The following is a 12786-nucleotide window of genomic DNA, read 5'->3' as shown; positions in this document are numbered from 1 at the left end:
GCTCAGGGTGCATGCTCCTTCAGCACTCGCACACACACGTAAGTTTGTGTCTCTATCCATATTAGGACTTTGTATAGACTTCCATTTATTTTTAGTCACTGCATTTATGCCTAACCCAAACCCTTACCTTAACCCTAACCATAACCATTGTATTCCTAAACCTAACTGTAACAAAACTCACTTACCTCTAAACCTCACCCCTAAGCCTAAAACGGGGTCCCCCGTATTAGGACCGGGTTTTGGTCCTAATAAATGGTCTTCAGGAGATTAGTGAATATGCCAGTTTTGCATGTTGTCGTTCTTTTTTAAAACACAGAAACGGTTTTGTTACCTGTTGTTGACGCTATGTTTCGCCGACGGCTGCCGGCTTCTTCAGGCGAAACGTAGCGTCAACAACAGGTAACAAAACCGTTTCTGTGTTTTAAAAAAGAACGACAACATGGAATTGGAAATAACGCACAGCAAGAACACACCTAAGATGCCAGTTTTGGTCCTAAGAAGGATAGTTAAACAAGTACACACACACACACACACACACACACACACTTGTCTATCAGGATGTATTTCCCTTGGGGATCATTGATCCATGGATGTGATTAATGTCTGGCAGCTCAGAGCAGACACAAACCCAGACAAACACTTCCACGATATTGTGCGAGTCTGTCCTGTTTCCAGTTCTGTCACATGTTTTACCTGTTTTCACATCCAACAGCATTGATGAAGAGCACACGTTATAGGTTTAAATGTGCAGTTCAATAGGAACTAGTGTGCCTTGACTGTTTTGTTGCTGTAGAGTATATGACGTGGACAAATGTTCAAATGAAAGAGGTATCTCCTCATAAACAGCAATACGATTTTGATGAAACTAGTCGTCAAGCCCCACCCCCGTTGTTTCCATTTCGTTAGGTTTGTTATCAGAGAGTGAGAAAGATGGGCATGTTATTGTTACTATGTTACTTAATGAGCCACTTTGGGTTACCATGGTGACCTTGAAGCAGACATCTGGAATTTTTTGTCAGAGGAAAACCATCTAGTTCTGTTCCAACTTAAGGCCCTCTCCCTACTTCCGTGATCACAGAACGCGTCTCGTTTCCTGAACGTGCACCTCTAGCTGGGCAACAGAGTTGTTTACTGTTGCTGCTATTCTCACTTGATGTTTTTATTCATATGTTTATTTTAATAACTTGTCATAAGAAATGGCAGTATAGTTACATCCTCATTGCGCCCCCACACTGTAACGAGATGAGAGCTACGCAGACAAACGATGGCGTTTATGGGGATGTAGCATGATTGGAGAACCCAGAAGCGGAAGAACGAGTGTTGGGAGCTGCTGTCACACAGTTAATCTAGGAACACCGGCGCAAGCCCAATGGAGAGCGGGGGTGCAATAGTGTTCCAGAAAGTAAGGGAAAAGGCTTACTTTTATTTGGATGGAGTAAGGTGGTTTGGTAGTGGAGCATCAAAGCTCAGAACTCGAACATGGATTGAAGAATCGATGACTGAGTGTGGTGTGTTGTCCTCCTGGCTTTTGAGGGTGACTGTGATGACATGGTGGGAACTGGTGGAGTGAAGGATGATGGGAGATGGAGTTTTAGCCTGCGGTTCTTTTGCAGGCGGCAAGTTGGCTGAGGGGCGAGGACGTGACACACACTGTCAATCACATCTGTACTTGAGCGGATGTCTAATGCTATAGACCGCTTTCCGTGTGATGTAACACCAGGTTTTATTCTGTTCAATGAAATCGTGAAAATACAGCTCTGAATAACGCTGCAGATGATCCTTGTGCCTCCCAGCAATGTGCACTATTACAAGGATGTAAACAAAAACATTCAAGGGGTCTATTGTCTACTACTGAACAGCGCTTACTTTTCATGGGGCTTTGTGGAACAGGGGTAGGTTGAGCATAAGAAATTGATGAATTGCCTACATTAGATCTAAGAACAGGATAAGACTATAACTAATGGATTTCTAAGACGTCATACCTAATTCTAGCCTAGATATCTTGACCGACATTAGCTGAAGCAAAATAACTTTGCTCTGCATGTTGGTCTAGCCCTGCGGTACTCAATAGGCGGCCCGTGGGCCCCCTCTTTGTGTCCCCCAAACCCTGCACGCACCCCCCCCCACCCCCCCACCCCCCCACCACCCCACCCCCCCACTCCTGACGTACAACCGGGAGGTGTAGGATAGAGCTAAGGCAAATAATCAATGCATGCATCTTAGAAGAGTACACCATAATCAATTATAGAGGAATGTAGTTTTGCTTTTTGAAACGGCGGCACCAGCGTAGCATCCAAATCTGTCAGAGTGGGTGTTCTCCACATTTACAGAATAGGAAACTTTGGTCCGCCTTTATGTGGTACTGCAGGGCTGAGCGCTGGAGTTGTAAACTGAGACCGAACCCAAACCGAATCAGCCCGACATGAGGGTTACTTGGTGAAGGTCACACAGGACAGGTTAGTGGAAAGGTTTGTAGTTAGCTGTTAGTGAAGGAGATCCATCAGCTGGGTAATTTTCTCCTAATCCAGCCCACAACCTCCACATTTATTGGAAGCTTAGGAATTTTTTAAATATTTTACTATTTTCTGCATCAAACAGAACTTGATTCATTCTCCAACATTTCAGAAATGAACCACTGGGTTCAAATAAAATAACAAACAAAGTCAAACATTTCATTTGGTGTTATTTCTGACACCCTTGAACTGTGGCCTAAATATTTGACTCTAAAGCTGCTCAAAGACATTAAACTCTATTATTTGAACCCATTATGGATTTTATCACTTAAATAAAGGCAAGAATTGGACGTGTCCTGTAGGTTTTCAGTATATTTTCAGATTTTGTGAGTATTTGCAAAGCATGTATTTCTCAACGTGTGACTGTTGAATGAGGAAACAGAATTTTTTTTTTGCTTTGTTAAATTCTTCTTAAATAATTGAAATATTTTGTCCTAAGGACTGTTGTGGATGGAGAGCTTTTGGGGGATGGCAGGTTGTGTCAGACACGTTTTTGATAATAAAAAAAAGCAATTATGTGACATCTTCTATTTATGGATGAAAACAAATCCATATGAAATAATTGTGATGCATCGGGATATCGATTGGAATTGTTGACCCAATAATCATAATCGAATCGGGAGACAAGTGAAGATTCACACCTCTAGTGTAGGAATGGCAGTGGTGTGCATGCACTGTGCTGTAATATTACAGGCTGGTGTAATGAACCGCCAGCAACCCCTGCTGGAGCTTGATTATTGAGAGCTTTATATGTGAGAAGGAGGATCTTAAAATCGATTCTGAATTTAACAGGTAGCCAATGTAGGGAAGCTAAGACAGGAGAGATACGATCTCTCTTTGTAATTCTCATCAGAACTCTAGCTGCAGCATTTTGGACAAGCTGAAGACTTTTAACTACGTTCTGTGGATTTCCTGAGAGTAATGAATTACAGTAATCCAGTCTTGATGTAATAAATGCATGAACTAGTTTTTCAGCATCACTCCTGGAAAGGATGCTTCTAATCTTAGCAATATTCCGAAGGTGGAAAAAGGAAATCCTACAAACCTGTTTAACCTGGGATTTGAATGACATGTCCGGGTCGAAGATAACACCAAGGTTCCTTACTTTGTTCTCGGAGATTAATGTAATGCCATTCAGATCAGATGATTGACTAAGCAGTTTCTTTTTCTGAGGTTCTAGTCCAAAGATGAGAACTTCAGTCTTGTCTTGATTTAAAAGCAGAAAGTTTAGTCATCCAATTTTTTTATATCTTTGAGACAAAACCGTAATCTACCTAACCGATCTGAAGGACTGGGCGATATGGACCAAAACCTATACCTCAATATCTTTTTGCTGAATTCCAATATACGATATATATCTCAATAATTTTCCTCCTGTAAAATATTTAAAAGTTAACTCACTTCAAGCTGTCTTGAAAAATTATATACATAAATCAGTAGATTAAATGCATAAAAATGTATTGATTCTTGTCAAACTAACCTTAGTGCCTATTCTGTTCCAGTCTGAACTTTAAAACACTGATACAGATGTCTGCTAACACACACACACAGTTGAAAGCTAGAGATGTATCAAATGTCCCACAGGTACTTTTTAATTATATATTTATAATCAATGTAAAATTATTTAAACTTCTTCTAGAGGTGGGCCATATTGTATATTTCTTGTCCATTGAAAATAGAATCTATCATGGTAATCAAAATTTACGATGATGTAATTGCATCTACTGAAGATCACATGGGTCATGCACCATGGAGTTATTAGTAATCAGGGCAAACATGGCTGGAGTCTAACAGTATTGGCTCATATCAGCGATTATAATGTAATGACTCAGAGTCTCTGGTTCCTCTTTTTTGAGTATTATTTTTAGGCTACTTTCGCTGTAACCCACACCTCACAAACTCAACTTTTTCAACAGAAGTATTTACTAGTATAGCAAACAAGAGCGGAAAAATAGTTAAAAAATGATATGCTAATGTTTCCTAATTACACAGGGGAGGGAGCGGTTTGGCTCGTCTGTCCGCACAAGAAGGATGGAAAAACAGAAATCCATTGGAGTTGAACAAACCCAAATAAATAAAAACCAGGAAGCCAAATGCAAACTTTAGAGCAGCACATTTACCCAGAGGCTCTCAGATTGAGCAAACTTGTGAGAATGCAATAGCCGCTTAGAGACGGAGCAACACGTCGCTAGCATAGCGGGTAATCGCTAGCATAGCTGTTTCACCTGTTATATCGATATCAAGATATAAAGTCATCTTGTATCTTATACAATTATATTATTATAATTATATCTTCTATGAAAATATTGATTTATTGCCCAGCCCTACCGATTAGGTTCATCAGGGTTTATGGATAAATATAAATGAGTATCATCAGCATAACAGTGGAAGTTTATCCCATGCTGTCTAATGGTTTTACCAATTGGAAGTGTGGTTCTTTTCCTTATCGAAACACAAGAAAATGAGACAACTTTGTCCTTACAGCGTGGGGCTTTTTATTTGTACAGTTCAGCAATACATCACCAGTAACTTGGGACAGCGTTCAGCCAGAACGCAACAGGCCTCCGGCTGGATCTCAGAAGAAGCCTGCCTACACCGAAAATGCGACCCCAGTTATACTTTTTACTGACGTCACTCCTGCATAGGTTAGGAAATGGGTTCACATACACATGAATTGGAAACTGTTTGGGGAGTCTTTCCCAGCAAACCATGCAACAAAACAGGAATCATCTGCTGCTCTTGACTTCCCGATAAACATTCAGATAAATGTTAGTCTTACTGGAAATTATCCAAACTGGACTGAAAACAGGATATTAAACATCACGTACACAAACACAGCTCTTGGCTCCTACAGTCCCCCCATGAGGGAGACAACCCCCAAAAACAAACTGGCTAAATAACATATAATACTAAATGAATGTTAACATAAACCATTAAATTAATGTTAAACGAATAAATGACAAGGGGTCTTGTCGCTGGAAGAGGACTTTGAGGCCGATTCCTTAGTCGATTACATGTAACAACATCAACAACATCCCTTACGAGACGCAAAGATTACTCCTCAGCCGTCCCATCAGCCGCCCTGTTCTCCAGACACATTGGGAATCGTGCTGAGTCCAATGCAGCCATTTCCATTTGCATGTATTGAGACGAAGCTGCAAGGTTCATTTGGGCAGCCAGAGTTCGCTCCCACAGTATCCTCACAACAAGTAGGATGCAACATGTCAATAGAGAAATGAGAATTAGTACTACTATTGCACAAATTCCTGCCTTTTACAAAAATAGCTCCCCACTGACCCAATTTGAGGGCTAAGAGGTCTAAGGACTAGCTTTCCTTGCCTGCATTCTCCTTCTTCTAGGTTCGCTGGAGTTTTTGACAATTAAAATTGCGCCCACATTTTCTAAGTTAACACATCTCTTTTAATAACGGTAGTTTCTGCATCCTACTTCAGTCCTCTCCCCCCTCCCCCTGCGCAGCAGCCGCAAACTCACTGATGCTCCTGCAGCCTTTCCTGCTGCTCTAAACATTAAAGTAATTATTTCATTTTCTGTTCCTCACTTCTGATTACCTTCAATGGTGTCTGTTTGTTGCAACCACCAGGTACAAAAACAAACTTGTTTTTGTTTGACTATTTTTCTGTCCTGCCTGTTTATTATCTTCCTGCATCTCCTCTCAATCCTAAAGAAAAACTGCTACCTGGGTTCATATATATTCACCTTATGAGTTACCTTTGAACTGCAGTTCTAAAAGATCTACCGACCGCAAAAACAGCGGAGTGCCGCTGCTCGCCGGCCGACTACAACGGGACCGTTTTTGCTGCGGAGTTCGTGCCGGAGCGGAGATAGTGGAATTTTGGGGGTGCGTCACCGGAGAACAAAACAGGTGATGCGCCTTGCTTCGCAGCAGCGAAACGCATCAGGCACAAATTACAGACAGAAAACATGAAAGGAAATGAGCCGACATGAACGATTGCGTGTTTAATTTGTTTTTGAGGTGGTGACACCTGATTTGGCGGTGCTCAGGACGCAGATGTCTGGTGCGTCCTGTGATCAGAGCTTTGCATGCGCAAACTGGTTAAGATTAGGATGGGGGTGAGGGGAAGGTAAAATTGCAAGAGGGAAAAGGTCACAGTTTGGTTAAATGTCCGTTTTACCGCTGGTGTCGGTACCGACGCTCTGGCACAGCGCGTTGCCTCCGCCTCCCGACGCAGGGGCTCATCACCTGCTGTCTTTTCCGAGGACTGCATCTTGTCAGTCATTATCACGTGACAGCGACTAGTCAATGACAGGCATAAAAAGTCACTACAGAGCTGTGAAGCCGACTAGTCGACTAGTTCATACAACCCCTAACCACCACACATCCAATAACTGCAATGTCTTGTTCACCTAGTAGATCAAGAGTAGGAATTGTCATTGATATGTCTTCACAATCCTGACTAAGAGTTACAGGGTTTTCATACTAAACAGGGGTGTCAATTAGAAGTGGTGTCATATTTGCATGCGGGAACCAGGATAATACCCAAGTGACTTTACAGTTGACAGATGTATTACCTACGTCCACTCCTCCATCGTCAGCAAAACCTCCACTTGCAAAACATTCATAATCAGCACTATAATCAATTTTGTAGTCTGTTGGAGGACCATTTTGGTCTGTTTGGATTGCAAATTTGGCACATTCATCTAGGATATTATATTCTGCATATTTTATAACATATTTGTACTTATCTTGTGTACTATGGAGCAATCTGCATTGAAGTCCACACAATGGCAACTTAAGAAGAGGTGAAATCTTTTTATTGATCTCTATTTCCTCTCTAGTCTTACATGTGCGTCATGCAATGGCACATTCACTAGAAGTATATTTTTCTGGAACTACCTCGGGTAGCCTTCCAGGTGCTTGAGCGCACACTATGCAGTCATTAGGAGTCATCTCTCTTGTTGTATACAAAGCCCATTTATACCAACTATTTTGCATGGTTTGGATGCCTTCTTTTCAAGTGATTAAACAAGTTTGTGGTGTTGCCATCACTTACTTTGACACTCTCCTTGCAAACTTTGCAAAAGATATTATGTTGCTCTTTGTCGTCTGGTGAAAAACCAAACCAGTTCCATATAATGGACGAGGCGTTTCTCTTTGGAACGAAAACCTCGTTGTTGCTCTCAGCCGCAGCCGATGCCATGTTTGTTCACACACAGGTGAAAACAAGTGGGGCGCGCACTAATATATTACCATGAATCACTCTGATTGGTTAAGGTCAAACGAAGGTGTGTCATTCGCCTGAGGCAAGTTCCCTTCTCATTCAGACACAGAAATTCAACAGCAGAGCTGTGAATCGTGATAAAAAGGTCTCTCAAAAATGACAAACCGTCAGATGTGTAGATTGTAAAACGATCTAAAATCGTCATATTGCCCAGCCCTACATGTGGTCCTGTGTTGCTGGCTTCAGCTACTTGGTTTGGGTTCCTCTGAGAGGCCTTTGTGATCAGACGAAGAAGCTGTCTCTTTGTCTCGATCTTGACTGCGTCTTCGGACTAGAATTTGTCTTTGTACCTAGAATGGGATGGGGGGACATCACATTCATTTCTTATTAAACTCGTAGTTTCTGGCAACTTGAAAACAAAATAATTAACTATGGATAAGTAAATGCTTACATTTCAGCATTATTTATTTTATAATTTTCTCACCTTGGGTCTATGATGGTTGCCAAACTGTAGAGAGGCTCCTTTTCAATGTCAGCCAATCTTTTGGAGACAGCTTCCAGCAATGTGGCCTTAGTTGTCTTCACACCATGATCTGCTGCAGCATCTTTGGCAAGTAGGCGCTTTAAAACCAGCACAGAGGGTATGACATCAGCAGCAGATGCAGTTGATGAGCATATTTCTTTAGTCAGCTCTTCAAAGGGTTCCAGGAGTAGTGTTGTGCTTTCAATCAGGTCCCACTGGGAAGATGTAAAGGTAGCAGGTAGCTCAAAGTCAGCAGCATAAACGCCCAAAGCTCATTTTTGCTCCAAGAGGCTGCGGAGCATACAATAGGTGCTGTTCCACCTCGTGCTGACATCTTGCTGCAGTCTTTTGGTGGGCTGTCCCAGTTGTTTTTGTACACTCTGAAGTCTTGCATATGCTAAAGAAGAGTGCCTGAAGTGTCCCACAATGCATCTCCCTTTGGCAATAATGTCACTTATGCTGTGCTGTGACAGCACTGCATCATGGATGGCCAGCTGCAGGGTGTGTGCCATACACCCCAAACTTGGAAACCCAGCATCTGCCATAGCTTTCGTCATGTTTCTGGCATTGTCTCTTAGAATCACATGTACCCTATCTTTTGGAATATGCCATGTTTGAAACATTTGTTCAAATGCAGCTGCTAAAGCTAGGGCAGTATGGGAACTGGAAAACTCCTGGGCATGCAGAACAGCTCTTTGAAGTTGAAAGTCTGCATCTACCCAGTGAGCTGTTAAACTCAGCATTGACACAGGACTGACATCTGAGCTCCAAATATCACTTGTGAAACTCACAGAGGATGAGACGCTTTCTTTAAGGAGTTTCCTCGATGAAAGAATAAACTGTTTGGTGGAGCTCTGTAAGGGCTACGTCGGCGAAATATTTACGTCCCGGTAGCATGTAGCGGGGTTCCAGGTGGGTTAGTAGTCGGCGGAATCCGGCGTCTTCCACAAATGAAAAAGGCTGGTCGTCTAGTCCAATAAACTCGATGATTTTACGGGTAATTTGCTTAGCCTTTTGACTGTCACGCTCATATGGGCGAGTGTTTCCAAGCGTCGGCTGCGTTAGCTGCTGTCTGACTGTGGCTGCATTAGCATTAGCTGGCTTCTTTTCATTGTCTGTGGTGAGCCTCAAAAACTCACCATGCTCCGCCAAGTGTTTAGTCTTTAAATATCGGATCAAATTCGTTGTGTTGAATTTTTTTGACGTGCTTCCTCCGCGGGGTATGTTTTCGTTGCAAGTGTTGCAAGACGCAAACTTAATATCACTCTCGCACACCGTAAAGAAGTTCCACACAGCAAACATGTTTGTCTTTGTGGGTTTGCCGCCATGCGCATTCGCACTAAGCGGGAGGAAGCAGAAGTGTGAACTACAGCGCCTCTACCGGCCGGGAAGAGTAAGCGCCAGTGCCAGATCGGGAATGAAAGGCAGTGATCGACGATCACAGATCACACACTTTTGCATGAAAATCGGCCAATAATTATCTGTGGTTGATCAATCGGAGCACCCGTACTCCAGAGTATAGAGTTCCAGTAGTCCATCTCATTCAGCATGGGCCCTAGCAAATCCTAGGCATGCTTTTTTGTGCATGGGTTTTAAGAGAGGCTTCCTTCGTGGATGATACCCATGCATGCCATTCTTCTGCAATGTGCACCGTATGGTGTCACAGGAAATAGTCACTTCATTTAGGCTTTCTACTGCTTTAGCTAACTGCAGTGAACTTGCAATGAGATGTTCTTCAACCCTTCTCATCAGAAAACGCTCCTGTCAAGATGTTAACTTCCGTGGACAACCTGGACATCCCTGTAAGATGGTTGCACTTCCCTCTCTCTTAAATGTTTGCATCACTTATGCTACAGTATTCTGGCTGATTATGTAAAGATTTGCTGATCTTCTTGTAGCCCTCACCTTTTTGTGGAAACAAATTATTTACTTTCTCAGATTTTGTGACATTTCGCTTCCATGTGGAGCCATTGCTCACAGCATGAAATGAGAAGGACATTTCTTTAAATAATGCCTTTTTTATAGTCACCTGTCTGCTGGACACCTCTTAAATGAATCATAAGAGTCACTCGTGGTTTAATGCCTGTGATTTAGAATTATGTTGTCCTTAAGTGTGGCTTTTCTTTTAAGACTATAATTGGGGTGTACTCGTCTTTGCAACGTGGGCTTGAATGGATTTGTTTGGCAAATTGCTTTTTTGTATGTTCAAATTCACAAATCTTGTTTGCAATCAATGGGCCACATTTATGGTATCTCACAGAAAATGTTGATTCTGAAAGGAAACTAAAGGATTTCTGACAAATATAGTGGGGTGTACTCATTATGCTGAGCACTGCATATAGTAAAAATAATTGGTCCAAGCACTGAAACCTGTGGAACTCCACAACTAACTCTAGAGCAGCGGCTCCCAAACTTAATTAGCCGCGCACCCCCTTCTATGTCCCGACCATGTCGACGCACCCCCCAGCCCCCACACCACAAATGCAGAGGAGGCGTCTTTTCCACATGAAGGAAAGTCAAAACAAACAACTATGAAAAGAACGTACGAAAAAACGTACATCTGTCCTGTCACAAGACTTCAAAGGTATTTGCTTCCTCCCCTGTCCTTCATGTTCATCACACGAACGCTGTAAACGCTGCTGCATGGACTCGGAGTAAGCGGCGGCGCCCCCCGCTTCATCCGTGCATGAGAGGTGGATGGAGTGTTTGGAAATTTTGTGAGGGAAGCTTGCAAAAAGATTCAAACAAATGCACGGTTGAGCGTTCCAGCACTTTATGAGAACGTTGTCAGCCCTTTGAGAAGTGGTAGTACTCTAAAGAGATATTTATAGAAGTGGTGGTGCTAAGTACTGTGGCGTACTGGCCCACTTAACCCTCCCACGGTCCTAATGGGTGTGACCCCACGAGGAATGTTGGCCATTGAGCTGGGTTGATAATTTATCCCTTGGGTCCATGTGGCAGGGGTGAGGAGTGAGTTCCACCACGGGGTCTTATCTCTGCATCCAGCACCTGCTTAAATCTTCTGAGCGCTCTGTCTGAATCACCGCGACGCAGCTCGGTGAAAGGCTGATCGGAGGAAGTTTTTGTCACTGCATCTCGTTAGGTGCTATTTCAGCCAAATTTTTAAAAATCAGTCACTCTTTCATGCGCTCTTCTGCATCCGTTGGCCATGGTTCTGCTGGATTACATCTGTGACATATGACAGACTCGCTTTAAGCTCCCGCAGCCATTACACTTTTCACCTCACGCACCCCCTAGCAGCAGCTCCCTAGCAGCACCACCAGGGGTGCACGCACCACACTTAAGGAATCCCTGCCCTTGAGTCATGTACATTAACTAAATGAAATCTGTTAGATATGACTTAAACCAGCCTAACATGCTCAAGCCTTTCCAAGAGAATATTGTGATTGACGGTGTCAAAAGCAGCTCTGAGATCTAAAAAGACTAGAACAGTAAATGGTAGAAATTTTTTTATATACACTCAAGTATTATGATAGTAAATAGTTACTAAGTGCTGCACCTGCTTATTCCTGTGTATTATTAAAAATGTGTCTGTCACTTTCTCCACTAGAGTGTTTAAAGCTGCTGCTGTCTTCAGGATTACCTGCTGATGTCTCAGAAGAAAATGGATTCACACCTTTACATGTAGCTGCTGCCCACGGCCACAGCAGGTGAGCTCATTCAGCGTTTCACAAAGAATAGTGTCATGAGTATTCGCTGACCCCCCTAAACTGATTTACCTATAAGTGATAAGGGGTTTATGCATATGTTAACCATGAATATTGTTGATCTGGTTCCTGAAGTTCTACTAAGATTTAGTTTGTAGTTGTGAAGACGTCTTGAGTCAGGACAGTCCACCATGGCATTATGTACAGGGGTGGAGTGCACTAGCTGGGCATACGTGGATTTGAAAGTTACGCCCAGCTCATTGTTAAGACGAGTGCACCACTCAGGCTTAAGCCCTTCAGCCGTGAGCATCTTCCCAACAGCGTATTTTTATTTGTGTTATTAAAATTTATTTAAATTTGCCTCCCTCTTTCATCCTTGCTGTGCTTGAGTCGATCCACTGCTGTGCAGCGAGCACAGCAATGCAAGTATCCTCGTTAACGCTCAGCATATAACCAGGCGCAGCTGCGACTGGCCCTAGTCTGAGTTGGTGCACTCAGCTCTAACCTCAGTCCCCATGTCTGATTTAGCTGTCAGACGTAAGAGTTACAACTGGCTTAAGTTAGGACCAGTTGGCGCACTTTTCTCTAGATCTGGTCTTCACTAGGTTCTAGAATATTCAAAGATGGACTCATGTCAGATTCTAGAAGCCCAAACCAGCTGTTTGTGCTGATGTTATGTTTGGTTTTCTCCAAAATAGGAGCTGTGCATCATGTACAAACATCTCTTTGGTCTCATCAGTTCCAGACTTTTTTTAATTTATTTATTTTTTTCCAGAAGAAAGTTTACAAACCAAAGTTGTGCCACCATGTTGTTTTTGATCGTGCAAACCCTCTAATTGTCCTATAATCTTGTCATGACCTTTAACCTTTTGAATGAGACC

At 42.7% G+C, this 12786-nt stretch overlaps 1 protein-coding gene across 3 annotated transcripts in view; it reads left to right on the top strand.

Annotated features, from left to right (window-relative positions):
* The window catches only part of cttnbp2 (cortactin binding protein 2), a 199356-nt gene that overhangs the window by 123547 nt on the left and 63023 nt on the right, over positions 1-12786 (top strand). For all 3 annotated transcript variants that reach the window (XR_011520312.1, XM_070550258.1, XM_070550259.1), the window contains exon 6: positions 11809-11908. Coding sequence is in view for 2 of the 3 variants with exons in the window: in XM_070550258.1 (XP_070406359.1) it covers positions 11809-11908 (100 nt within the window). In the remaining variant the exon portion in view is untranslated. The remainder of the gene's footprint in view (positions 1-11808; positions 11909-12786) is intronic.

This window comes from Nothobranchius furzeri, chromosome 4, assembly GCF_043380555.1.
Source record: "Nothobranchius furzeri strain GRZ-AD chromosome 4, NfurGRZ-RIMD1, whole genome shotgun sequence".
NCBI lineage: Eukaryota > Metazoa > Chordata > Actinopteri > Cyprinodontiformes > Nothobranchiidae > Nothobranchius > Nothobranchius furzeri.
The sequence above is the reverse complement of the archived record's forward strand: the minus strand, read 5'-3'. Positions and strand labels throughout refer to the sequence as shown.